Source organism: Takifugu flavidus, chromosome 9 (assembly GCF_003711565.1).
Source record: "Takifugu flavidus isolate HTHZ2018 chromosome 9, ASM371156v2, whole genome shotgun sequence".
Lineage (NCBI taxonomy): Eukaryota > Metazoa > Chordata > Actinopteri > Tetraodontiformes > Tetraodontidae > Takifugu > Takifugu flavidus.
In genome coordinates, this window is record NC_079528.1 from 6699256 (window position 1) to 6725308 (window position 26053).

The 26053-nt window shown below is 42.4% G+C and overlaps 2 protein-coding genes across 9 annotated transcripts in view; both read left to right on the plus strand.

Moving 5' to 3' along the window:
- Positions 1-3663: 3663 nt before the first annotated feature.
- glrbb (glycine receptor, beta b) lies at positions 3664-19758 on the plus strand. The gene is made up of 10 exons (XM_057043420.1): positions 3664-4084; positions 6798-6936; positions 8586-8692; positions 10469-10536; positions 12616-12842; positions 13267-13349; positions 13469-13609; positions 15544-15696; positions 17563-17855; positions 18778-19758. The coding sequence occupies exons 2-10, from the start codon at positions 6815-6817 to the stop codon at positions 19075-19077; spliced, it is 1494 nt and encodes a 497-aa protein (XP_056899400.1). The 5' UTR covers positions 3664-4084; positions 6798-6814; the 3' UTR covers positions 19078-19758.
- Positions 19759-23134: 3376 nt separating this feature from the next.
- The window catches only part of gria2b (glutamate receptor, ionotropic, AMPA 2b), a 31113-nt gene continuing 28194 nt past the window's right edge, over positions 23135-26053 (plus strand). For all 8 annotated transcript variants that reach the window (XR_008952034.1, XR_008952033.1, XM_057043077.1 and 5 more), the window contains exons 1-2: positions 23135-23498; positions 23635-23775. Coding sequence is in view for 6 of the 8 variants with exons in the window: in XM_057043077.1 (XP_056899057.1) it covers positions 23414-23498; positions 23635-23775 (226 nt within the window). In the remaining 2 variants the exon portion in view is untranslated. The remainder of the gene's footprint in view (positions 23499-23634; positions 23776-26053) is intronic.

Genomic DNA, 26053 nt, shown 5'->3' on the forward strand with positions numbered 1-26053 from the left:
TTACCCCCAGTCTCACATAGTTCACAAACTACCTCCTTAAAGAAGAGAGTGCAGTTTAGCCATCTACCAGTATCGAGGCATAAGGAAGCTTCGGAGGTTATAATTGAAGTTAATGGCTGGAAAAAAGACATCAGGAAGGAACGCTCATTGTGTGTTTGTGTGTGTGTGTGTTGTGTGTGTGTGTGTGTGTTGCCTCCATGGAGGAGGACCTATAGAGGTCCTCTTGTGCCTGCTACAAGGGCCAAGGCCCTTTGTGTAAAGGAGAGTATCACATTCCATCCCTGCTAGGGCCTGCAGCAGATGTCAGCACTTCAAATTTGTGGAATCCCTTCCTAGCAAACACGCTCACACACACGCAAACGCATACACTCATTCCCTCCTTGAGGTTTTGTCTGTAAAAGCCGGGTATTTTGTCTCGTCCACATTTGATTGCCACTCCCACGGTGGTCTTGTGAAAAGCTCAAGCTTTGATACAAAGAAATAGAATAAACAGAGGAAATTAGAAGCAAGAAAGACCTTTTGGGGGCACAGCTGATTTACGCAGACAAGCCATCCAGAGAGTTTGTGTGTCCACAGTGCACAGTGGGAAAAGTCCCCAAATGAGAATTCACTGGTGGTAATTCCCAGTGGAATTTTGCCTTTTTTGGGGACACGCACCATCGTTCCAACATCTGTCACTGAGTGGGATGCCCTCATTTGATTCCAGGTGAAAGGAAGTGAAACAGGAAAGGGTGGATGCGTTGGCTAAAGCCTCATCGTAGCACATTAATGTACCTCAGGGGGAAGGAAAAACGCTTTTGAGATGACTTCATTTAAAAGGCCGAAGCTCCAGTAGAGGCAGCAGGAGCTGTTACTGTGTGGTCCATCGGGGGGGGGGACTCTGTGGCTTCCACTGGAAGTTCAAAAGAAAAGTATTTAAAAAATGATGAATACTTTCTAAAAATATCCACAAACTAGGGTCTTTTGCATTCAGTGTTGTACATAATAAGTTGTTAGTTCAGTCATGTGCTAATATTTGCTCCGCAGGGGCCTGCACACATTTATCAGTCAATATTGACAGTTAGTACAATATTTAACTCTAAAATTACCACTTTGAAGATTTGGACTTTAGGGTGTTAATTGCCCCTGGCTGCATTTGGCTTTGAAACTAGAGCCCCCTGGTGGTACCCTACAGGGCTGCAGCCAGGCTCCTGCCCACTGAGTCCTTGTTACACTTAGTAGTTGTGGACTATTAAGTTTTTGATTGAAAATCAGACCCAAGAAAAGGTTCTGATATGGTGTTTACCCATTGATATATTTTATTTTTAACACTTTAAACATGCTAATTTTGGGGAGAGATTATTTTCAAGGAGACACTTTTCCCCATTTACCTGCTATGGGAATACAACGTAGAATGCAACATTTAAAACATCTTTATTTAGTTATGAAAATAAATAATCAATGTGCCAAAACTTGCTTTTTCATAAGCCTTTTAAAAGGTTATAACTGGGACCTGAGTGTAAAGTTCATCCCATTTGTTAATGTGTGTTGTTAGACAATAAAGTTCCTTGAATCCTTCAGTTAAATGGTGATGTGGCAGCCCACTTCTGCAGCTCTTGCACGGTCAAAGATGCAGTGTGTGTGCTCATGCAGTAATGTCATGTAGTAGCGTGACTATCATCTAAATTTTGTAACATGGTGCACCATGCATGATTCAGGATTTGGTCCGGGAGGAGGGGAACTGTCACATCATTGTTTGATGCATTTTACCTCAGCATCAAAATCTGACTTGGGAGTGAAACTAGATTCTATTTGGAGCACTCTTCAGACTTCTGCATCCTCATTGGCTGCTCTTCCTGAGGATTGTATTTTAGTTTAAAACTGATATGCGAGCCCAAATGTCTGATATATGTTTTCCACACTGGAACTGAAGGATACTCAACCCTTCGTGTATAGATTATGTTTTGGTTGATTAAAATGTGCATCCCATTGAGGTATTATACATGAAATGCAGCCACTTTACTCTTAATTTCATTGTTTAATAATGGATAATGCGATTTTGAACTCTGACGGTTGTAATTCCGTGCATCCTATAACTTAAACTTCCACAAGCATGTTTTTGCACGTGTGTGCGCTATTTAGGTTGGATTCTAAACGGTGACTCTTCAGTAAAAATAAATCTCCATTTGAGGGACTTTTAGTATTATCACGTCACTCTGCTAAGCTTCTCTGAGGGAAGTTTCCATTTGTTCTGCATGGAAAGAAAACCCAACCCATTAAAATAAGATAAGAGTAAAAATAACCTTAAAACATCTATTTCCATCTGGATGAAAAGCAACCACACACAAAACCCAGCAGTTGACGTATCTGCAGCGCATTATGTATTGTAACCACACAAAATTGCTTTTCTAACCCAACTTGATGTTTTTGTCCAACCCGCAAATGATACATCAAAGATGGCGCTTCCAGTCTGCCACTGAACTTTTCCGGACACAAACAAAAAGTTAATGTTTATGCAAATGGAAAGGCCTCGGCAGGCCAAATTGTCCCGCAGGGATCAATGTGGACAGGCCTCCCGTGTTGTTTGACATAACACCGGTGAGATATAGATCAGAACTGCAGGGAAAAGCAGATCAACGTGGTATTAATCTGCAGTGGAATTTATTTTTTATTGTAAGCACTGAAGAGGAGGTTTAAATCAAAAATGCCTTTTTTTTTTTTTTTGCTTTAAAATTCAGATCCAAACTGATGTGGTCATAAGAAAAGAAATCTGTTTCAAATCTGCTCGAGGGATTCTATTCGTAGCATGTGTCACTGCGTATTCCTAAAGACTGAGTCAAATTCCACTTAAGAATGCGTGCTTACACAGACGATATGCCCCGAGAGGTTCCCATACCCAGAGTCTAGACGCTGGTACGGGCCACCTGTGGACTCTTTCGGTGGGGGGGGGGGGGGGTGTCAGCTAACTCTGAGCTCATCACTGCCTGTCTGCATTAGACCTGGTCATGCAGCCAAGCAGGACACATTGAGGCAATGAGTCAATGAATAGAAAATCCATAAGAATTGATCAATATAATGGTGGTTCCAGTGGAGGTGGCATTATTTCAGCTTCACCTCTGAACAGTTAAAACTAAGATGAGAAGCATTATTATTCATTGGACTAATACACCTGCTCCAAACCACAAATTACAGTCAGGCAAAAATAGTTAGGCAAAAATGCAGTTAGGCAGTAAAAATTGCAATTGAACTGATTAACAATGACGTTAAAGACTTTAGTTTAACTCTTATAGCTCTTCATATCCAAATATTGTCGAACATTTGCAAGTTTATATTGAAATTTGTCAGTTTAAACGACTCTTGGGGGGGACGAATCTAATCAAAGAATACAAACTGATGCTTATTTCTCAATTAATTTCGGTCATTTTTCTTACTTGGCCAAAAAAAATAACTCACTTCAGCAAGCCTAAACATGTGAGGCTGATTATTAGATGAATTATTAAGCCGATGGAAGAAGAGAATCAGCTCCTGTAATCAGCCCCTGCTTTATGGTTCTTAATATCGTGCACATTCTTCAGCCTGAACGCCGCACGGACAGCGCCATCAATTGTGATGCGTTAACGGCCGTCACGTGAACGCCAGCGTCTCCTTCCCCGTGCAGGCAGCTGCGTCACCGCCCCGCAGCGGCTCCGGATGCTGCGCTGGACGCGGGGTGGGGGTGGAGGAGGAGGCGGGGAGCGGCTGTCCTTGGTGCTGATGCTGCTATCCGGCTCCGCGCAACCGCGGCTGCGCGTGTTGCATGACAGATACACGCAAGCCTCCATCTTGGGCATCCCGAGCTGAGGCGAAAGGGCTGCAGATATAAACACAGAGTCAGGAAGAAGGACAAACGGACCGCGGAAGTAGAGAAACGATAGAGATCTGTGGAGATGTAGCCGTTTCTTCTCTTTATGTATCTATTTTTTTTACCAGTTCAATCTTTTGCGTCAGAGGGTCGAGTAGACGTCAGAATGGAAAAGAAAGATTCCGGCCGGTCCAGTTAACGAGTGCACGAGTGCCTGCACAGACAGCTTCACTCCTGTTTTAAGGAACAGCTGGACACCACAGGGTAAGCAGCAGTGTGCCACAGTTTGTTATTAAACGTCACTCCCGTCGTTAATATGCGTAACGTGCGCGCAGGTACACTGTGACGACAACAACGCCTTCAGTGAGTATTGACCCCCCCCCCCCTACCCCCGACCACCAGCAGCACCACCACCACTTTGTCATGGTGGTCGCTGCTATGTTTTTCTCTCTTTGCTCTTGTCATGTTTAAGCTTTTTGGTCAATAATCACAATTTCTTGATTATTGTTGTTCTTAACAGCAGCAAAATGCAGCCGGCAGGCAGCTACAGGTTTGTTTTCCGAACACCATAAGCTGGATACACTGTTGAGAACTCATGACGTAGCTATGAAGAATACAGATTTTGTTTATCATTTGACTAAATTCTGCTCCGGTCTGTATTAAGCAATTGTGCTGTGCTGTATGGGGAGGTTATGAGGGCAGAGCAGCATTTCTAATTGACCTTGGACCCCGAAGGCTGCTTATGTCACCGTCAGCCAGTGCCTAAAAAAAATCTGCAGTTTTATTGCCAGTGGTTAAACACAACCATGCTCCACAGCGCTGGCACAGGAGTTGAGTCAGGCAATGCCAGAGTCATTTTATGCACTTATGGACTCAGCTGAACCCACATTTCTCAATCCTCAGGGCTCAGTAATGGAGCAGTGGCCTTAGGTTTATCCTTTTCTTCTGAAATATTTCCTGTTTATCTTTCTAAAACTGCAACAATGTGTTTAGATACTACTGCAGGCTTGGTAGAACAAAATAAATACAATTAGCTTTAGTGTGAACAATTATAGAGCTATTAGCTTCAGAAACCCACAGACAGAGAGCATATTTACTAGCCTGGGACGGAACCCACCACCTTCTTGCTGTGAGGCAATCGGGCTAACCGTGGGAGGACCTTCAGAAAACAGCATTTTTGGTCCAAAAACAAGTTAGCTAAGGCACTTTGCATCTGCAGAAAGGCTGCATGGTGCAGGTTTGCTGGAATCAGATGATCAATAGGGTTGATTTGGTTGATCAGTGTTCAGAACTGAGCCGCGCAGAAAAATTCAACATTATGGAGCTAATCTTCTGACGGCATTAGCTGGTCAAAGATATCAGCTGTCATGTCGAGAACGATCAGAATAAGAAGCATGTGCAAGGAAATTCTGGGTCACATGTGAAACCCATTTCTGAGAAATGTTCCTGGATGTCAAGTTACACATTCCTCATCAGTCGCTCCTTCCAGCTGATATGAGCGGATGGTTGTTGATGTATGTTGGACATTCCCCCTCCCGTCTCCCGGACTGAAACAATGCTGCCTCAGTTTGGTTTCCAGATAAAAGCATTTGCATGTTGACAAAGGAGTGCTGGAAATTGCTTCAAGTGGAAAAGATGATGATCAATGTTGGGATGAGAAGCAGTCTGGGAGTTCCTGGGCCGAGGTGCCGAGGAGGAGCGCGTCTGCCTGGACAATGAAGCGCTTCAGCTATTTCGCAGTCCTGCTGGCAGGATGGGGGACGTGTGTGTGCAGACTTCTGCCTCCACCATTTGTCTCATTGTCCCGAGGCAGAGAAAAGGCAACACTTCCTTTTGTGGAGTGAATCACACAGGTACCGAAGCTGCTCTGTGATTAATGACCCTTTCAAGCCATGCAAAGAAATAAACGGGGATCCTGGGAAGTTTGCTTCCTGTTTGCTGTGGTGGTGGAAGTGGAATCTGTCTGATTTAAAGCAGACACACTGATTTGGTCTAGATTTGAGGACCTGCCAGAACCGAAGACCACTGTAGTTACCACAACTACCATTACAGGTCTAACATTCAGAGCAGGTGTCACATCTAGTATGCAGCATTATACATTCCTTAATATTTTTAGTTTATTTCCTGAAAAATAGCTGGGAAAAAAGTCAATGGATTACATCCACCTGCCAAGAACAACAAGATGTCTGGAGCTCAAACCCATTGTTAGAACGTAGTGTTGCATTAAAATGTATTTTTATGTGGCAACAAAGTTGGACGTGACTTCTGATAGTGACGGATTTGAGGTAATGTTACAGCTTCATTGCGCAATAATGTAATGATCGGTAAATCCACAAAAAAACTGTCACTACTGCCCAAAAATATGTCAGATATGCAATGGATAAAAATTAAATCCCCTGCACAATCTGAACAGACTGTTAAATTAGCAGTGGTATCAGATAGTCTCTAATTGTAAGAATGCAGGAGTAAATTAACCCAATATTATAATCTATTTCCTATTTTGATTGATTCACTGAAAACTATGAAGCCACAGCTCAAGTGGTTTATATCATCTTTTAAAAATCATCCTTAACACGCAGCAATACCTTACTGCAGGTTTTTACCTTCAGAAGGTCCTTTTGCCCTCCGATAATATTTATTTAGCTTTGGAGGTCACATCCATCTTATTAGAATGACCATCATTATTCAAATGTTCATCCGCGCTTATGCTGGAATTTGCACCATTTGTTTGTGATTGATTTTTATTCAGTCACGCATCGTTAGAGCAAGAGGCAAAGTCACAGCATCCCAGTTCAAATCAAAAGGGGAGAAGCCACGGGGAGAAGCTTAAGCAGCCTTCTTTCTTCCTTGCACATGAATGAGTGCTGGACTCGCTGGATCTGGCAGAAAAATGATTCAGGCTGCTTCACTGCTCAGGTTCCCACAGTGTCTCTCCTCTGATGTTGACACCTCCTCTATTTTGTGTTTGATCCCACAGGTCTGCTTCACACCAGAATGGGTATTAAGAAGATCACCATCTTCCTCCTGGTCCTGTCCCTTTGCCTAGAGGGAGCACTTAGCAAAGAAAAGGGAACAAAGAAAGGAAAGAAGAAAGGGAAGCAGGTTTACTGTCCTTCGTAAGTATGGACCGGCGTATTTGCTATAGGTTTGGCAAAAACTCGGCAATGGAGCTTACTGTCAGAGGAGACCTTAAATGATCTGCTCTTCTTTAGAAAAAAACACAAAACATAAAGTTATGGTTCCTTTAAACAGCATAATAAGCCAACAAATGCAATAGGGATTAAAAAAGAATGGCAAGAAAAAGCCAGAGTGTGCTAATAAGGAAGCCACGGCAGGCTGTCACAGCAGGGTGCAAGGTGAAAATGGACTGGAGAAGATGTGTAATATTCTGTAATGGGCTACTTTACACCTAATAATTTTCACATTCCAGCCTATATTAAGGCAAGTTTCATCATTCTCATCTGCTGCTTCACTGCAGAGCCGCTCAAGTGCAATACGACACTGCGACGCAAGCGTTTCACACCAACTGACGTCCCAGAACGAAGCTCTAATCTGGGCAGTGAGAAAGATCTCATAGCTTCCACCCTTTAAACATCAGCTCACCCTCAGCCTATCAGTCAATTTTAAAAAAGTGAGGCTGTTTTAATCTTCCAGGATGGGCCGTCGATGCTGCGTGTGCTTACAGACCTTTGGACTGTCTCATCTCTGCACTGCAAGTTCACCCTTTTCTCTCCTTAAATGGTTAAAAGTCCCAAATATAAGATAGAAAGCTTTGATGTGGCTCTCTTTTTGGCAAGTGAAAGCTGTGGCCTTTTTTTCCTCCGCTGTTTATTGCTTCTGATGTCTCTGCGGATCAAGGGAACCACTTGGTTCCAGTTTAGTCGTTGTGCTTGAGGTTGTCAGACGGGCCTGTTAAAAGAGAGAAAAAAAGAGCTTTACTGGATGGGAATTATGTGTCTCACTTTGATCAGAGAAACCGCAGAGCATACACACACAGCGCAGCATTCCTGTGGAGCAATCCAACTCATCCTCAGTTCCTGATAAGGTTTACATAATGATATGTAAAGTGCTTTGAGAGGGGGGAATTCTTTGGCAGGAGAATTTACTGCCACCCACTAGGAGGTTTTCTTTTTCTCCCTGCTGTCCTGCCAGATCGCGTTCTCCTCTTTCACTCTCTTTATCCCATTGTTTTATTCATCAGTCAGCATCGGAAAACAAGCGGTTCTGGTCTTAAAGTCTTTGAAAGTAAACACAGCAGTGGTCATTTTCCGTTGACAGATGTTTTCTAACATTTTGGCTAAGCGGTGAGGAAAAATCCTCTTTTCCCACCAGGCTTTGTGCTCTGGTGTCAGCAGTGCAACAACTGCTAACAAGCCATTTGAACTATTTATCATCAGCTTAACGGATGAATCCACTCATGGATCAGTAATGCAGGGAATTCTCAACATGGGATCAAACATCCCATTCATTGTTTACAACATTTACTTTCAATGAAGCCTCTGAAAATCTTTGCAGTTAAGTGTCAGCTGCCCTGATTGGTTTCCATCAAAAACTCAGAGGGAATATCTCCCACCATCAGCCAGAAAGTTAATTTCCTCCATCAGCTGATAAATGGTTAATTCATTTTTTTAATTTACTGGTATCTGTCTAAGGTCAGAGTTTAACTATGCAGAGCATAAACTGGCGGCGGTGCACATCCATCCATTCATCCTGCTCATTTAGTATTCCTACAGATCTCTCTCCATCTCTTTGCTTTTGTGTGCAGGCAGCTGTCTTCTGAGGATCTGGCCAGAGTTCCTGCAAATTCAACCAGTAACATCTTGAACAGGTTACTGGTCAGCTACGATCCCAGAATTAGGCCCAACTTCAAAGGTATGTCTCTTTTTCTCCTGCGTCTGTCTCCCTCCTTTTAATTGACATTTTTGCTGCAGTCGCATTATGCTAACGAGGTGATTTAATTCATTAATATAAACTCGGTGCAGGAGCCAGTTTCAGCATGAACAGACATGGAAAAAGCACTCAGAGAGCTCAGACTTCTGCCAAACAGCTCATTTCGCCAAATATTGAGACTTACACCTGTAGTATACTGTGGCAGTAGCAACACAAGGTTGTATAATTAATGGGTTTATGATCAAAGCAACCTTGGATTTATTCTTTGGTCAAAGGTCAAAGTACCACCTGGAATCCGGAACATCATCAAAATGAAATAAGGTCTCGATCAACATTTCCTGAAAATTTCATTCAAGTCCATTCATTACTTTTGAGTTACTTTGCCAATAGACAGAAAACCTGACAGACATACAGACAGACAGACGGATATCAGCTGTCAAGTAACCTCCTTGATGGGGGTAAAAATATATAAAAGTTTAAACATGAAGACAGAGTAACGCTGCCCAGATGTGTCCAGTAGTGGTGTCAGTCACACATGAAACTGTTACGTATTTATGCCAAAATTTTAATTTAATGGAAGTCAATAACGTCCTATTGGACAAACAAGCTTTTAGCCATTCATTTCTCTCATTATCTCCATATATTTTGAACCATTTATGCAGATTGTTGTCAAATAACAGATTTGGCTATTTGGTTATTTTTGGGGGGAGAAGTGAGCTCACAGCGGTTGTTATTAGCCCTCAGCCATCATGTGAGATATCAAGAGCGCATGGTCCAGGTTTGAATTCACCTAAACCCTGGGACCGGAGGACATCGTTGAAGGTGGCAGAGAGCTGGCACCATAGGCCACCACGTCTGTCGCGCCCCCCCCATCCATCGTGTGTAACGTACAAACCCACAGTGGGGGAACACAAGGCTTCAGTTTCAACAAACAGCTATCAAAATAGCAAAGATGTACTTGGCTAGCTCTCTGTGTGATGACGGTCCCACCAGTCTTCAGGTAGATCCTCGGTTACTTTCCATCCTGCGGCAGTTGGCAGTGGAGGTGGTTTCTGAGACAGTGTTTGATGTGTTTCTCCCCCCCCCATCCCCCTCCAGTTGCCTGCCAGCAACCAGTAGACGGCCAGACATCTGCTCTAAATTTCAGGGTGGGCTGGAAGCTCTGTGTCCATTAACATCTACTATGTCACAACCTCCCAAATGACATGCTAAACTGTTGTGTATGCATGAATTCCAGTCCGAAGCGCTTGCTTAGCCAATACCAGGAGTGTTTGTTACAATTAGTTTATCCCTATTAATGCATGCAGGGTATGAGCCACATCCTTATTATGCACATTCATTTTGTTGAATTGCTTGATAGAATATATCCTGAAACTCTTCAGCCTTCTGTAAACACCTCAAAGGAAATCATCTATTTAAATCAGAATGAGGAGCCTGCATAATTAAGAATTTTATTGCTTTATGCAAAACGCAGGGACGAGAGAAAATTGTCTCTCATTGCCCACTGCTAACAGGCATATTTTTACTCATTGGGAGTGCAGCATGTTTTGTTTGTAAGGCCAGTAAAAATAAAATAAGCTAAGTAAGTTCAACAATTGGGGAAATTCTACACAACTGTGATTGGAGGTATTACTAATTAATAATAGTGTAACAGAGGAGAAACAGGCAGACTGCGCTGCCATCTTGGAAAATCTCCTCTTGTCGAGAAGCTGAGTGAAATCAACACCTGAAGGTGGCATTTGTTCTTTCCAAATCCAGGAACTCCTGTGGAAGACCGAGTGAACATTTTCATCAACAGTTTTGGTTCCATCCAAGAAACCACAATGGTAAGAACTCTAATCTCCCTCCAGCCTGACAGTATTGGTAATCAATACAACCATGAGCAATAAATCAGAGCTGGAACCGCTACAGCAGACACCTTCTGGGACATGTTTTGGGCACGTTTGAGAGGGTTCAGTGGGGCATTTAGAAGAGTTTGGCTGCCATGATGACGGTTAATATTCTGAGAGAAGAATGCTGCTGGAAGGTAGATGTAGACTACATGTTATAGCTTCTAAAAGAGTACAAACAAAAAACCCAGATGTAGCAGAAATAAATGTCAAAGAAGTGGTAAGATATATGAAGATTTTAGAGACCAGGGAAGGAGAAAAGATAAGAAGTGATGGAGAAAATGGAAGGAGAGAAAGAAAAAGTGTAAGCTGAGAGAGAGAGAGACAGAGAGAGAGAGAGAGGTGACAGTCTCCCAGATGACAATTTCTGCCTTCTTTCTTCTCCCCGAAGGCTGAAGAATGGGGTGAAAATGAGGAATGTTTCAAATGAATTCTGAAGGTGATGGAAGGGACATTGGGTCACATCTGTGTGGGATATTTGATCTGAAGAGACTCACATTTACAGCCTCATCTCAGCTCCAACTCGCATGACTCGCATTGACAGCTTCTGCGCTTCCTTGTTAAATCCCTCAGGAATTCAATGCATATGCAAATACGCCGGCAGATTTAGAGTCAAACGGGAGGAGGGAAGATAGATTTTCCTTGTCTGGTTTTCAAGTGTTGAGGAGGCCCCAGCTGTTGTTATCAGCGTCGCTTTAAAAGTCAAATCAGGTTGTGTCGGAGCAACTTTTTCCAAAATCAAGCATCAACACTCTGACCACCTGCTTTCCCTCTCAGAAATGTTCACTGGCAGGAAAATAAACCACATTGAGGGCTGTTGCTGAATTTCTTACCCATTCTTAAACATTTGACTATCAAATATCTCTTATGTATCGAATAACTTGCTAGAACTTCTTGAGCGAATGTTTTGGATCATGCAGTAGATGAACGTCTGCCAGACCTGTCATTGGACAGACAGATTCCTGACACTTAAATGATTCTAACCTAAAGAACCTTAAGGTTAAGATTAACCTTAGATCAAGTATATGTCACATGCATGCAGTTAAACACAGCAACTCACCTGCATGGAATCAATGCAGACAAACGAAAGGATTGAGGTTAGTATCTTGGCCTGGGTCGTGCACTGAGCAGAGCCAGCGGCCACATTTAGAAACGAAACAACGGACAGTTACGCATTCATGTCGGCAACATTAATCCAATGGTGCTTTTTGCTTTGTGTTCCCCAAAGACCTGCAAAATGAATGCGGCTCTTCTGATCGGTTCGCTTCATGCAATACAGTTCACTTCTTCTTCTTCTTCTTCTTCTCTTCAACAGATGGCATAAAAATGCTAATAAATGTGTTATACATTCATTGTCATTCACCAGTAAAGATAGTGGGCTAGTCTCCAAAAAAGCAGCATTGCATTTTTTAGGCATTTGGACAGAAAGATCTTCAAGGAAGCACATCAAACATTGCCGGCACACCTTTGGTTACCTTTTAACAGCATGATAACGTTTCATCCACCCTAACGAGAAGTGACTCAAAAGTCATAAGTTACCTAATTAACCTTAAAAATCTGGCTCCATGGCTCAGGTCTTTGGTGTTTGACCAAGTGCACATGTTTGAATACCTTATCTCGTCTTGCTATCAGGTTTGACGGCATTAGTTTCTTTGCAATCATTGATTTGAAATTAGCTGAATGATTTACCCAGAGGAAAAAACACACACTTCCGCTATGGTCGTTCATCATTAAATGATAGCTTTTCCTCACTTTAGAGGAATGTTGTATGGAAATGTTAGAGTGCATGAGGCCAAATAGGTGGATTTTTAGAAAAAGGACAAATGTTAATAACAGGAAGTTACTGAATTTTAGTGAATTTATGCAACAGGAACACAAATAATGATTCATATTCTGATCAAATATCATCCAGAACACTCAGAATTGATTTGAAGGACTCTTGTAGCCTGTCGTCATTTGAAAAGTGACTTCCTCAGAAATCCACCTGGATGAACCTTTGCGGCTGTTTTTCCACAGGACTACAGAGTTAACATCTTCCTGCGGCAGCGCTGGAACGACCCCAGGCTGAAGCTTCCACCAGATTTCAAGTCAGATTCTCTGACTGTCGACCCCAAAATGTTCAAATGTCTGTGGAAACCTGACCTGTTCTTCGCCAACGAGAAGAGCGCCAACTTCCATGACGTCACCCAGGAGAACATCCTCCTGTTTATATTCCGGAATGGAGACGTTCTGATTAGTATGAGGTAGCAGATTGGTTGAATTTCATGATTTGTGTGTGTGTGTGTGTGTGTGTGACCGTTTGTGAACTTTCACAGAAGATTTTGCAGCCATGCAACGATAAAAATGAAAAAAACAACCTTTATTTCCTAGCATGGTTTAATATCACATTTTTAGAACGTCTTTTTTTCATTTTATTCACGTCTGACTGAAAATGTCATGGCATTTTAAAGGTGTTTTTTTCCCTTTTCATAGCTGTCTAAAGACGTGTCACCGCATTTGCTCGTGAAGTAAACAATTCCGTGAAAATGTAGTCGGATGAATGCTGCTGCTTAGTTTCGTTGCTCTCTGGTGCCAATATTAGCCAAACTTGGTTGTGTTTTTTTTGTAATTAGATGTAAGATAAGTAGGGTTTTTTTGATAGAGTAAATTCCAGGTCTTTTCTTCCAGATTGTCTGTCACCCTTTCTTGTCCACTGGATCTCACGTTATTCCCAATGGACACACAGAGGTGCAAAATGCAACTTGAAAGCTGTGAGTCTTTCTATTTCAGTTCTGCAAAACACATGTAAAGCTAGAAATCAAGAGCAAGAAATATGCAGTTTAATATCTACTGTGCACTATACAATGACTTGAATGTGGTTTCTCTCCAGTTGGCTACACCACAGACGACCTGCAGTTCATGTGGCAGACAGGAGACCCCGTGCAAATGGATGAGATAGCTCTACCACAGTTTGACATCAGACAGGAAGATATTGATTATGGGAACTGCACCAAATACTATGCGGGAACAGGTAGAGCCATTCTCAGACAGATTATCAAAGACAAATCATCTTTACAGTAATGTGTGATATACTGTAGCATGGATGAGTTTGAGCATCTCCATAGAGTGCAAGTGTTGTTATTGCTTTGAATTCTAATTATCTCTGGCCTTTTCTTACATGTTTTTTAAATTTATTCTCTTTAAAATATCCAGGTTTTATCCAGGTGAGAGCCATTGTTATGTTCTGTGCTACCACAAATATGTTAAAAAGCTCAGGTATTTGCTCTTGTTAGCTCTCTCTATTAGCTCTCTGAGATCAGCAGCTACATGTGTCATTTTTGGTGCGGTCACTGTACAATCAGTGTTCCTCCTTGGAGAAATCAGATAAAGGTTAATGGATCTTTTAGATGATGTCGAATGATTAATTCAGAGTAAAAATCCTTATCTGACTGATACTATAAGACCATCTCTCTGGTTAAAGCACAAATATCATCACGTCGCTGTTATCTAATTTTAATTTTCCTTTCTGATTGGTCAAGGATTAAGGATTAACATTCCAATTATTCTACAACTATCACAGCTTTGCATGGTCTTATGACTGCATTAACCTTGATAGTTCTGCCTTAACTCCAAACTAGAAGCACGTCAGCATGTAGCTAACATGCTTCCCCCCTTTTTTCACCCCTTTTTTTACTGTCAGGCTAAAAGTTGCATATTATCCATCTGTCATTTTGGAGTATGTCATCAGGATATGATATAGTGGAAGCGGGTTGTGAATTTTTTAATCTATGTGGTGCACAGCGAGTCCATTGAGGGTGATGGATGACACCACGTCATTTTATTCTGTGTACGGAAATGAAGCTGGAGTTGTTTCTGTGTCAGGGTGTGATCTCTCTGTAGTGACATTACATGCAAGCATCACTGACCTGGCAGGGCAGATGAGTTAGCAAAGAAGCTCTTTATGAGCCACTTAACCAATCAGCACCTGTCAATCATGGCTATAAAACCGAACCAGCTCTTTTACCAGGTGAGATTCTGCTGACTCTCCAATTAAGAACTAATAGTTAAGTCAGTGAAAATACAACCTGGGTCTATCTTTGACAGTTGTGCTTAGTTTCAGAACTGTCGCACTGACCCTTTCCCAAGGATTGTGGCAGGACAGGGCACTCTCCTATTAAAGTGAAATCCCATAAAAAAGCCCTCCTGGTACTGTTCCATACGAGAGTAACCGCATTCAGTGAATTGGAAAATCTCTATCAGCCAATACAGCTTGCATGACCTCCGTGCTCACATTTAAGAGGCTCAGAGCTGGCAATGATTCAGCCTTTTTAAAAGGTTGCCATGGTAACCGGTTCAGACACAAAGCTCACTTCTGTGTATGAGTGGTTCTAGCCTGCTCCGCACCGCAGGCGGCCCCCGTTCGCTGCGTAAAGCTCAGCCGGATTCCCGGGCTGGTTAAATATTACTTTAACAGACCCACTCGACCATCACGTTGGACCTTCCCATCAGCAGCAAAGAGGAAACGTACGACGCCGCTGCCGAGGTTCCGGGAGAAGCTGTCTGATTGTTTCAAAGTGCTGCATTCACAATTGAAAACGTATTGTCTTTGACGACAGATGACCTTCTGAAAGCTGCACTTCTGGGCACTGAAATAAGCTCATCAGAGGACTTTTCTTTTGCCTTGTGCAAAATGGTTCACATCAGATACAGCTCTTAGCTCTCTGTAATATGTACAAGATGGTACACACACAAACAAACACACACACGCGCACACAGTCATTCTTGGCCAACCACCAAACAATTTCCCAAGACCTTGCAGTTGTGAGCTAAATCTTTCAGAGGCTGGAGGCTTTAAAGTGGAACTAAATTACTTTATAATGCCCAGATCCAATTTTCTTGCCTTTTCTTGCATTTTGAAGTAAACTTTGCTGTTGACATTTGAGTATGTTTGCCTCCTTTGTGCAGGCTACTACACTTGCGTAGAGGTCATCTTCACCCTGAGGCGACAGGTTGGGTTCTACATGATGGGTGTTTATGCCCCCACGCTGCTCATTGTGGTGCTCTCATGGCTGTCCTTCTGGATCAACCCTGATGCAAGTGCCGCAAGGGTTCCCTTAGGTGAGGATTACTAGATCACTTCTATTAGATTTCAGTCATACACATGATCTGAATATGTATTTTGCTGTCGCGACAATGTTCAACTATAGGGTAGAATTTGCTTTTAAGTATAAATTTCCCTTTAAGGGGATAATAGTGGCTCGACTATTACTGGTTGTCTTTGCTAAGAATCATGGTTGTAATTACCTCAATCAAGAAACCATCAGTCACTTTGACACCATGAAGGGTTTCATGGTTCAAGCATGTTACCATTTCCAGTGTTGATCTCTGTGGGAGAAACCGTTAAATATAGCTGCCATGGACAGATGGGGCTCACTGCAGGAGTGTTTAGGCAAGTAGGGGCCTTTTAAATGGCAACATGCAATCTTCTGACCAACAATCTCCTATTAAAGCGATGATAAAGTTATCACGTACAGTTCGCAAAGACAAATGAGGGCAACAGACATACTAAAAATGGCAGACATCCTCTCTGATATCAGCCCATGTGTCTATATTTAAATGTGACATAAGGAATTCTGAAATGATTAAATTATTGACTGCCGCATTAGGTAGGTCAACTCGCCACCAAGTCACTGTGGCAACATCTAAATCCAAAAAGGGTCAAATGATCAGTAAGGAAAATCTGATCCCTCTCAACCAAATTAAATAAAGCTGTTTGTAAACCAGAGGACATGATGCATTCCCTAAATAAGGTTGTTATTATGCGAGTGGGGATGCAGTAACAGTTTGGCCCTGGCTGGGTCTCGTTTGTACCGTTCCAGTAACCACAAAAACAAAGAGTTTGATTCAATTACAGTGTTTGAAAGGGTCTCCCTGAACACGATTTAAAAGGGGCATCGGAGCTTTAGGTTCCTTCTTTTTCACCTCATAAAACTCAACTTGTCACTCCTGAAAACTCTGAAAGTGTTGAAGTGAAAATGACGCCATTTTCCCATCTTCCCACCTTACGTAATGCCATCCCAGTGTAATAGTGACTCAGTTAGCATTATGGTAATTCAGCTATTATGCTTTTGTGCTACTGCGGTGTCAGTTTTTAGGGTGATAGAAGCAACTTTTGTGACTGGTCAGCCATCCAGACATGCATCACCCCAGGCGCTGCATGTCAGCCACATACTGCATCACATGGGCAGCTGCGTGCTGGGCTGCATGGATAAGATAGTCCATTGTTGTCCCACATGTCCACTGCCTCCTTTTCTTCATCCTCCCTCCAGTTGTTTATCACCACTTTCATTCCATCATCACTCCTCCTCCTCCTCCTGGAAGCCCCATCTGACTCCTCACTAAATGGGATCAGTACAGGTCAGTCAACACCCAGGTGTGATTCTACTCTCATTTATAGCCTCGAGCGGTGCGACTGTGTGTGTGCATGTGCATGTGGACATCCATGTGATCATTTAACCGTTCCATTACTGTTCTTTACACATGTTAGCTGATGTACTAGTTAAAATATGTGTTGCCTTACAAAGCATTTTATTTGAAATAGGAAGTCGCAGATTTCATTTTTTTCAAAGATAAAAACCATTACTTTCATCTTTTGTCACATGGTCTGTTTTATCTCTGAAAGAAATCAGTGCAATAAGACAAAAGGAGTGATCAAAATTGTTAATCAAAGCTCTGGAGGGCTTTTGTAGGCTTCCAAAATATCAGTGTTTGCGTGCCTAAGTTAAATCCACACTGTCGAGGAGATCACAGGTTGTCATGGTGACACCGATGTCTCCTGCAGTACTGCTGTCTTTGGGCGTTTCAGCATAGTTGTAATATGCAACAGATATTTTCATATCCCTATTAAAAAATATAGGTTCTATGGGAAAAAATAAGCAAAAGTGAGACATGAGAATTTTAACCAAGCATTTATTGTCTCTGCAGGCATCCTCTCGGTGCTCTCTTTGTCCTCCGAGTGCACGTCCTTGGCCTCAGAACTGCCCAAAGTGTCCTACGTCAAGGCTATCGACATTTGGCTGATTGCTTGCCTGCTCTTTGGTTTTGCTTCTCTGGTGGAGTACGCTGTGGTTCAGGTGATGCTCAACAGCCCGAAACGCATCGAGGACGAGAAGGCCAAGATCGCATCCAGGGAGAAGGCTGCAGGGAAAAGCCCCGCCCCCAGGAACAACACGGTCAATGGAACCGGGGGGACGCCGCTCCACGTCAGCACCCTACACGTCAGTACCCTCGGCTGGGATTTGTTGGTGTTTAGCAACAGAGATTCAAACCCTTTAACCCAAAGTTCAAGATAGAGAAATCTCAAATCCATACTGTCATGATTTTGTCACATCAGCCACCATGATTGACATTTAATCGCCATGTTTCAGGGATGTGTTCATGGTTGTTTGCGTGGAGGTTATGTAACTGCCCACCTCCACAAACAGCACGAACACAAAAACACTGCAGCGCTGGTTCAACATGATCCTGCCCAGATCTACTGCGGAGATCTCAGCGACTGTAACGGCCGCTCAGTTGGCACTCGGATGCCTCAGATGGGCCGTGGATTCCGCTGAACCTAATTAAAATTAATTTGGGTCTGTGTTTCACCGAAGCACGTTTGGTTCGAGAGGATTACGCTAAGGTTTATTGGGTTTTCCCTTCAAAACCAAATCATAATAATGAAGCTTTAATGAGCTTAATGACTTAAGTGAGTAAGCATCCACTGTCTGATTAGATCTTGCACACTCTGCAGGCCTCTGGGGAGAATGATGAACGGGATTATTTCCACACATTTTGCTGACTTTTAAGAAGAACCCTTTTGCCACGTGATAGCTTATAGAGCTGATTCGAAGGACCCCATGTGACAGCACGAATCATCTTTAACTGCACTCCCCTGTCCTGAAACTAACGTCATTTTATTACAATCATGTGAATTTCATGTTTGTGCATGTTTTTGCAGCGTCCCATCTCAGTGTGAGATGGCAGCACTCATCCAAGAGAATGGGACAGATTTGATTCATGTATTCAGTATTGGAAAACAAAAATGGCCTCAGTTGGTGTCAAAATGAACTTGAGGCTGTTGGTTTGTAGATTGGGGATTAAAAAAGAGGAAATGAAGCCAAAGCTTAATCCTCCTTGTCATCTTTCTTCTGTAACCAGGTTGCTGAAATTCGCTGTAAGAAGGTGTGCACCTCAAAGTCAGACCTGAGGACCAACGACTTCAGCATCGTGGGATCCCTCCCGCGGGACTTTGAGCTGTCGAACTTCGACTGCTACGGGAAGCCCATCGACACCGGTGCCGGCAAATCCCAGTCCAAGAACAACAAGAAACCTCCGCCCCCAAAACCAGTGATCCCCACTGCTGCAAAAAGAATTGACCTGTACGCCCGGGCTCTCTTTCCTTTCACCTTCCTCTTTTTCAATGTGATTTACTGGTCTGTATACTTGGGATTATCTTGAGATTATATCATTAATCTCTCTCTTAAAAGGTCTGTGTAGTTATAATTACATTCAAAAATATAAATGCAAACATAAAGACTGGAATTTCTGCCTCAGTAGACTAATTTTTCTGAAGAAAAAACAAATATATATTATCTTTATCTTCACAGCTATTGTATTTGTTTATTAAAAATGGACATTATAGCATCTTTTCCTAAAAAGTACTTTATTGATGTCGCTTGAGGGCAATACAGGATTGCATATATACAGTAACTGCTATTTAAATGGTGCAATCCACGAATAAAGATCGCATTAGGCCCAGCAGTAGATGCACAAATCTATAAAAAGAGCAGTTGTAAATTGCTGTTTGATTTCTTTGCCCTTGCCACGTGAACAAGGCCCCCATAGCATTTTATTTAAGCATCAAAGCAAAGTGTATCATTGTAATTTCCTAGCATGTTAAAAATGTGCATGTATATGAAATTGATTCCATATAAATGATATTTATGAAATTCTATCGGTATGGCGATTTGCTCTTCAAAAGATAAATGTAAAGTTCCATGTTCCTCTCAAGAAGGTCACGTAATATTGCCACTCCTTTAGTAATCCCACTTGTGTAAAATGGCCACTGAGCTGTGACCGCGTCTTTGTGAAAATTACAATCAGCGTTTGACAAAATATATATTAAATTACTTTTCACCATTTGTTGTCAAGCGTGCTTGAGTGTTGTGTTCAACAATTAAATGACAGCAGGCCTTCAATGTATGTCCCAGGTAACCATCCCAGATCCGCCGTCCCTTGGCTCCGCCCACCTGTACCGTATATCACATCTGTTTTTCCCCGCCAGTGCTTGACCTCCCCTAATCTGCCGAACTGAGCGTTTATTATTCATGCAAACCTGTTTGGAATATGACCCCTGACATCATCTCATATGAAATTTGTCTCAAGCTTAATGAAGCAAGATAGATGCCGACCTCATGGCACATCAACACAGTCATGTTAATGAAGGTTTGAGGGTCGGGACGTGCTCCTGGGGAGGAGAAAGGAAATGATTGCAGCTGATATGTTGTTGCACCACATCAGAAAACACCCCCAAACACACACACACAAAAACGCTCTGTCCCTCTTTTTCTGTGCTGCTGCCATGGTTACAGACAGGAGAAATTATTTGGTCTGCCACTAAAAACGCCCACCTGACATGCAGACTAGAGAGTCGGACTGAACCAAGTCTCCCAACACTCATAATACCTCATATTTGCACTACTCAATAAGTAATGTGGTTATTTTGACCGGTAAAGACTCACAAATGAGAAAGAGTGTAAATTATAGTGCCTCCCAATGGCCAGATCTATATTTGCTTAATGTAATGAGGAGACAAAATGCTCTCCTGGGGACAAGTAAGAAAAGATGTATTGCCAGATGGTGTGTGAGGATGATAGCAGCTCGGGGAAAGATGCAATCCTCCATCCGCATGGATCAGGATTTTACTAAAGAGCATTTTTAATCAATTTAGTCTTGTTCACTATCTGCCCATCATCTTGAATCTAATAGATTAACCAGCAGATCAGTTATGGAACAATCCACAGCTGCATAGCGGTGGGTATCAAAGAATCCTTGGTGCTGATTGACTCATGTAATGTGTGTGTTCCTCAAGTGTGTATGTGTGTTTGTGCGAATGATCCACCCATGCACCCCGCTAGTAGCTTAGTGCAGTAACCTTTATCACACAGGGGGCTTTATAATCCAACATGACCTCTCGCCAGGCTGCCAACTGAGCCACCACGAAAGGCACCATGACAGTCAGGCAATGATCAGGAGGAACACTGGGGGGAAGGAGCCGCAAGGCTTATTGAAAGCTTATTTACTGTGAACACGGCCTCCGAACGCCATGATGTGCAAAGTTTGAGGTACAATAACAACTCAACTAACAACACAGCAGGACAGAGATGATGCATTTTTACTATTTAATATTGCATTTTTTTAATTAATCATTTTTAATTTATTCATGATGAGCCATACCAATAAATGCAGCACAGGGCTTATGAGAATGATTAGCCTGAATGAAAAAACTAGAGAAGAAATATGAAATGTGAAATGCAGACAGCTGGGAGCTATTACAATAACTCCATCATCACATCTCATTTCCACAGTTGCATGATTTCATGTTTCATTGGTTCGACTGCCAAACTTCTGTTGCTTAAATCAGAGTTTTTTGTGCAGCTTTGAAGCCTTTTCAGTCCCAAAGCTATGTGATTATACTTCAGTTTAGGCTTTTAAAACAAACTGATAGGTGAAAAGCAAACTGGAAACTCAGATATAGCAGATATGGAGGGAAATGTATGTAAACACTGATGCAGACTGAAGGAGCGACATGAGCTGAGCAGTCAGAGCACTCTCTGACCTTGGGACGCCTCCCTGCAGGTTTTACTCCCTAGAACTGTTCTAACGACAGTTTGTGCTTGGCTTAGCAACTTCTGGGTGTCCAAACGCCTCATTGGGTATTCACGTCACGGCTTTACTGTAGCTTTTAGCCTCTAAGGCACTAACATACAGGAGCAACTGAAAGTTGCAACAAGAATGCAGCTTTTTTTTTATTAACTGGAATTCTAAATGATGTTTATCTGCACTCTTTATTGTTATTCATCTGTGGCTTATATTACAGAAAAATAATAATAAAGCTGCGATTGTATTTTTCAGATTGCACAGAAATGCTCCGCTGTGCTATTAATTTATACAGTTTAGTTCTGGTAAACATCATCACACAGCCTTCAGGGTAGTGACTGAGAGGTGTTCTCATTCTGAAGAACAGAGCACAATACTACTGGCACAACAATCATTTATTATCTGATGACCTGAACATTCAATAGATGGCAGATCCTGCTGTGCAATACTCACAGTGAAATTACACTTAAGCCTTAGTGCAGCCATGCATGACAGGAAGCGTGCACCAGGTCAGACTTGACATCATTACATGTATGTTAACACTATTACCAATAAAGAGAAAAGCCAAATCCAAGGATCCTGTATCCACATGGAGCAAAGAAGTGGAGGAAAGACCCCAAACATTATTTTGTTTCAGGAATATTTAATGTCAAATAACAAAAAATAAATCAGCCAGTTGGATATTTATGCTGATTTTTTGATTTGATGTTCTTCCCATACAGACTAACCTCACCTTTCAGGTTTGCTGATGCATTTTCTTGCCTAATTTGATGAGCTTTTCCACTGGTATTCAGCTGTTCATCCTACAGGTGCAGTCAAAACAATAATAATAGATGCTGTCCTCCTACAATGTGACCTGGACTAAGCTCTTATGAGAGACACTGTGTCCAGGAAACAGAGATTCTGATTCAGTCAGCTGAAAGCTGATTATTTCCTGTACAAAAGCAGTAAATGGGGAAAATAAAGAGCCAAAGCCAAGTTGACTTTTAGATCAGTTTCCTTCCCAATCGTAGTCAAAAACTAAAGTCTTGGATGAATTAAACATGGTCTGAAAAAGAATAGTCATTGTCTGAAACTGTCCGTGGTGCTGAAATTCAAATCTCCGGCTCCGTCTCCAGTAGTAGACTCTGGTCTGGATCTCATTAACCAAGAGAACTAGATGGTCCTTATTCATTCCGGGGTCGGGTCCAGGCGACCCCATTCATAACTGCAATTTCAGCAGATTGGCACTGGAGGCTGATGTGAGTGCCAGATCAAACTTAAAGGGATGCTTTGTGTGATTGTTCTTTCTGTATCCAAATAATGGATGCAGTTAAAACGTTAAATGCGAGTGTGTGTTGAGGGAAAAGAAGAGATAAAAGAAGAGACTGGCATTTCTATGGGATTAGAATGAAAAAAAGAGTATGCATGCAAACAAAACAACAACAGCTGAAATCTAATGACTTGATGGTTTGAATTTAAGCTTCTCATGCTATTAAAATAGATCTTAAGATACAACCTTCATAAACTGGAGGTTTTATTCCCGTTGTGGCTGCACTGGGCTCCTGGCACTCGGCTATTTCCGTCTCTGTCCGCCACCTCATTAGAATTCTTAACTCGTGGGTGTGATGCTGAGAGGGATCTGTGGCGAGAGGAGCGGAGACGCGCAGTGTCCCTGTGCGTTTGGAGGAGGAGGCATCGGCTGCTGGCAGGAGGGGAGCGGAAGTGGAGACACAGTCCTTCATAGCGAGCGACCATTCCTTCACTGCTGGTGTCCTTCCACTGCGAGACACCTGCAGTAAGACGCCGCAGCTGATTTCTTTCTTAATTTTCCTCCCCCGACCGAAGCGCTCCAATATGTGTCGGATCTAATATCCACGGAGAGAACGAGGAATTTCAGAGTCCTGTGGTGGACGTGGACACCTAAACTGTGGACATGGAGAAGATAGTGAATTTATCCCTTTCTGTGCTGCTGGTTTTATGGGGATGCGCGCTAGGCGGCTCGCCCAGTGTTCAAATTGGTATGTTTTTTTTAAAAAATATATATATAAAAATTAAGATAATAGGACAAATCACAGGACTATTACAAAATTGCATTGAAATATGTATTTTTATAGTTAACGATGCTAAAGGATAGCCTTTTGCTGTCGATTGCAGGGGGCCTGTTTCCACGGGGCGCGGATCAAGAATACAGCGCGTTTCGGATAGGAATGGTTCAGTTTGGCACCTCTGAATTCAGGCTGACGCCTCACATTGACAATCTGGAAGTGGCCAACAGTTTTGCCGTCACCAACTGCTGTAAGTGACAATTTCCCTGTTTTATAGATTGTCCACGAACAAAAGGAACCAGAAGGTCTCCGAGGGGTCCGTGCCATCCGACAGACATACTGTCCTTAATTTCGTTACGATGTTTTCCGGGATCTCAGGGTCAGCGGGAATAACAGTGATGAATATTCGAGGGTGAACATCATCGTGTGGGCAGGGGGAAGTCGTGTCCTCAGCAATAAAGCTGGTCCCGTTTCATTCCTTCAGCGATTCAGGCAAAACTGCGCTGCAAAACGTTGCATAGGTGGTCGCTGGAAATCCACTGAGCCCAATGACTGGATTTCCTCCATAGAATATCATTCCCCCAAAGACCACTGGCTCTTTTATACTGATTAAAAAAACCATTCTTTTATGGAGATGCTCTTGTGATTGTCACTGGTCGGACAGTTAGGGCCGGGGTTCGTGAATTGTTGGTAAATATTTCATTTTTTTGCAGTGTGTGCCATCCGTCTTTTTTCCTCGCTTGTGCTCATCCATCGCTGCCTCCTGGAACACAGCCTACATGTACAGATTTACATTGTGCACTGCGCATCCGTGGCAGGGTTATGCGTTAACGTTGATCGGGGATCAAACGGGACTTGGCGTCACAGATTGGGGAAATGAACTGCTGAAATAATAATAAACCTGAAGGAGAAATGATTCTGACCGAACCCAAATCTTGAAATATCTTTAAATCTAGCTCGCATTTCTCACTTTATTGGTCCATTCAAGACTCAATCACATTTACTGTATTTCGGTGCTCCAGCCAGAAAAAAAATGATGACAATTTTCTTTCTTATGTGCAATAAGAGGCGGTAGGCAAATTATAATGTATTATATCATCTTTTAAAATTGTCACAGCGCAGCCACTTCATTAGGCGGTTGCCAAGCGACTACACCTCTCCACAGTCCCTTACATATAAATCAAAGGCTTCTGATTGGTGCACACATCGGTCCGATCGATTTCATTACCATATAAGAGCTTCCTGCATGAAGAGTCTCTTAATGTCCGACAGATCCCAGCAGGAGCTCGATGCAACATGTAAATACGATTATCAAAACACCAGCGCCACATCTGCACCTTTCCCATCACGACTAGTTACTTGAACTGGGACTTGAACTGGGAGCAAAAGGCAACGGTTTGAAATCCAGCAAAGGCAAAGAGACTTGTAGCTGCCCTGAGAGGATTCAACAATCTGAAGAACATTAATGAACTCAAAATATTCCATCTTGTGCCCACATCTTTCACTAAGTAGGAAGAAGACATTTCCTTTTATTCCATCAGTTATCCCATTAACAACAACAACAACAACAACAATAAAAACCTAAACTTTGAATACAGTTGTGCACAGATCTGGTTTCTGTGCGATGTTTTCTGTTTATTTATTTTAGGCCGTCTCCATTACAGTAAAACCCTATATTTGTCATATTTGTACGGCCTTTTGGCTACACTTGTATATATGGTTGGAAATACGTTGGATTTGATGCTGTTGGCTTTTACCTTTATTGGCTTTTATTACTTTATGCAAAAACGACATTTTTCTGGTGTTCTCAAACGCATGAATCACTTCTGATGAAGTGTTTGAGTGGGCGTTTGAAGTCGGAACGATAAGACCGCTGAGGTGTGGCGGTGTTGGTGGCGGTGATGGTTAGGATTTCATCCTTTTGAGCCAATAGATGGCAGCCTGCCTCACTATCCACCACCATGTGTGACGACAGAAAAAAACACCTCCCTTCCTTTTGCTAAATCGCACTTTATGAGACAGTGGAGAATAAAAAGGAAAATATGGGAGCTGACGATGCATATTGGGCGCTACAGCAATAATTGTTGGGGGGCTTTGCCTTCTGCTGAGCTGCAGAACTCACCATAACCCAGCTGAGATTCTGAGCTTCCATTCTGAGCTCACAGAACCACATCTGCATTTAATATGAAGACAATACTTAACTAAAAGGAAAGAGAATACTATTTTATTAAAGTATAAGCACCCTGCGAGAAATGACAAAGTCGCCGTTTTCCCCAGCTGACATTTTTATCAGCCGTGAACAGACGCACAGCTCGACATTTTAAAGCTGAGACCAAACAGCACAACAGGAAAATAATGGCACGACAAAAAAGACAAAAAATGCTTGTTTTCTGAGTGTTTGGCCAGATTATTTCTGAATTACACGTTTGAACAAGTTATTTATGCACATTTCCTGCGAAATCTATCAGAATTTCTTTCGCTTTGCATCATGATAGAGATTTTCATAGCTCAAATGAAGATCAGGCTGG

What these genes read in the sequence shown, in the direction of transcription:
- glrbb (XM_057043420.1), top strand. Translation starts at nt 6,815, where the DNA reads ATGGGTATTAAGAAGATCACCATCTTCCTCCTGGTCCTGTCCCTTTGC. An exon ending in CCATCCAAGAAACCACAATG is followed by an intron (nt 10,537 to 12,615) that starts GTAAGAACTCTA and finishes GTTTTTCCACAG; the next exon opens with GACTACAGAGTTAACATCTT. An exon ending in TCCACGTCAGCACCCTACAC is followed by an intron (nt 17,856 to 18,777) that starts GTCAGTACCCTC and finishes TTCTGTAACCAG; the next exon opens with GTTGCTGAAATTCGCTGTAA.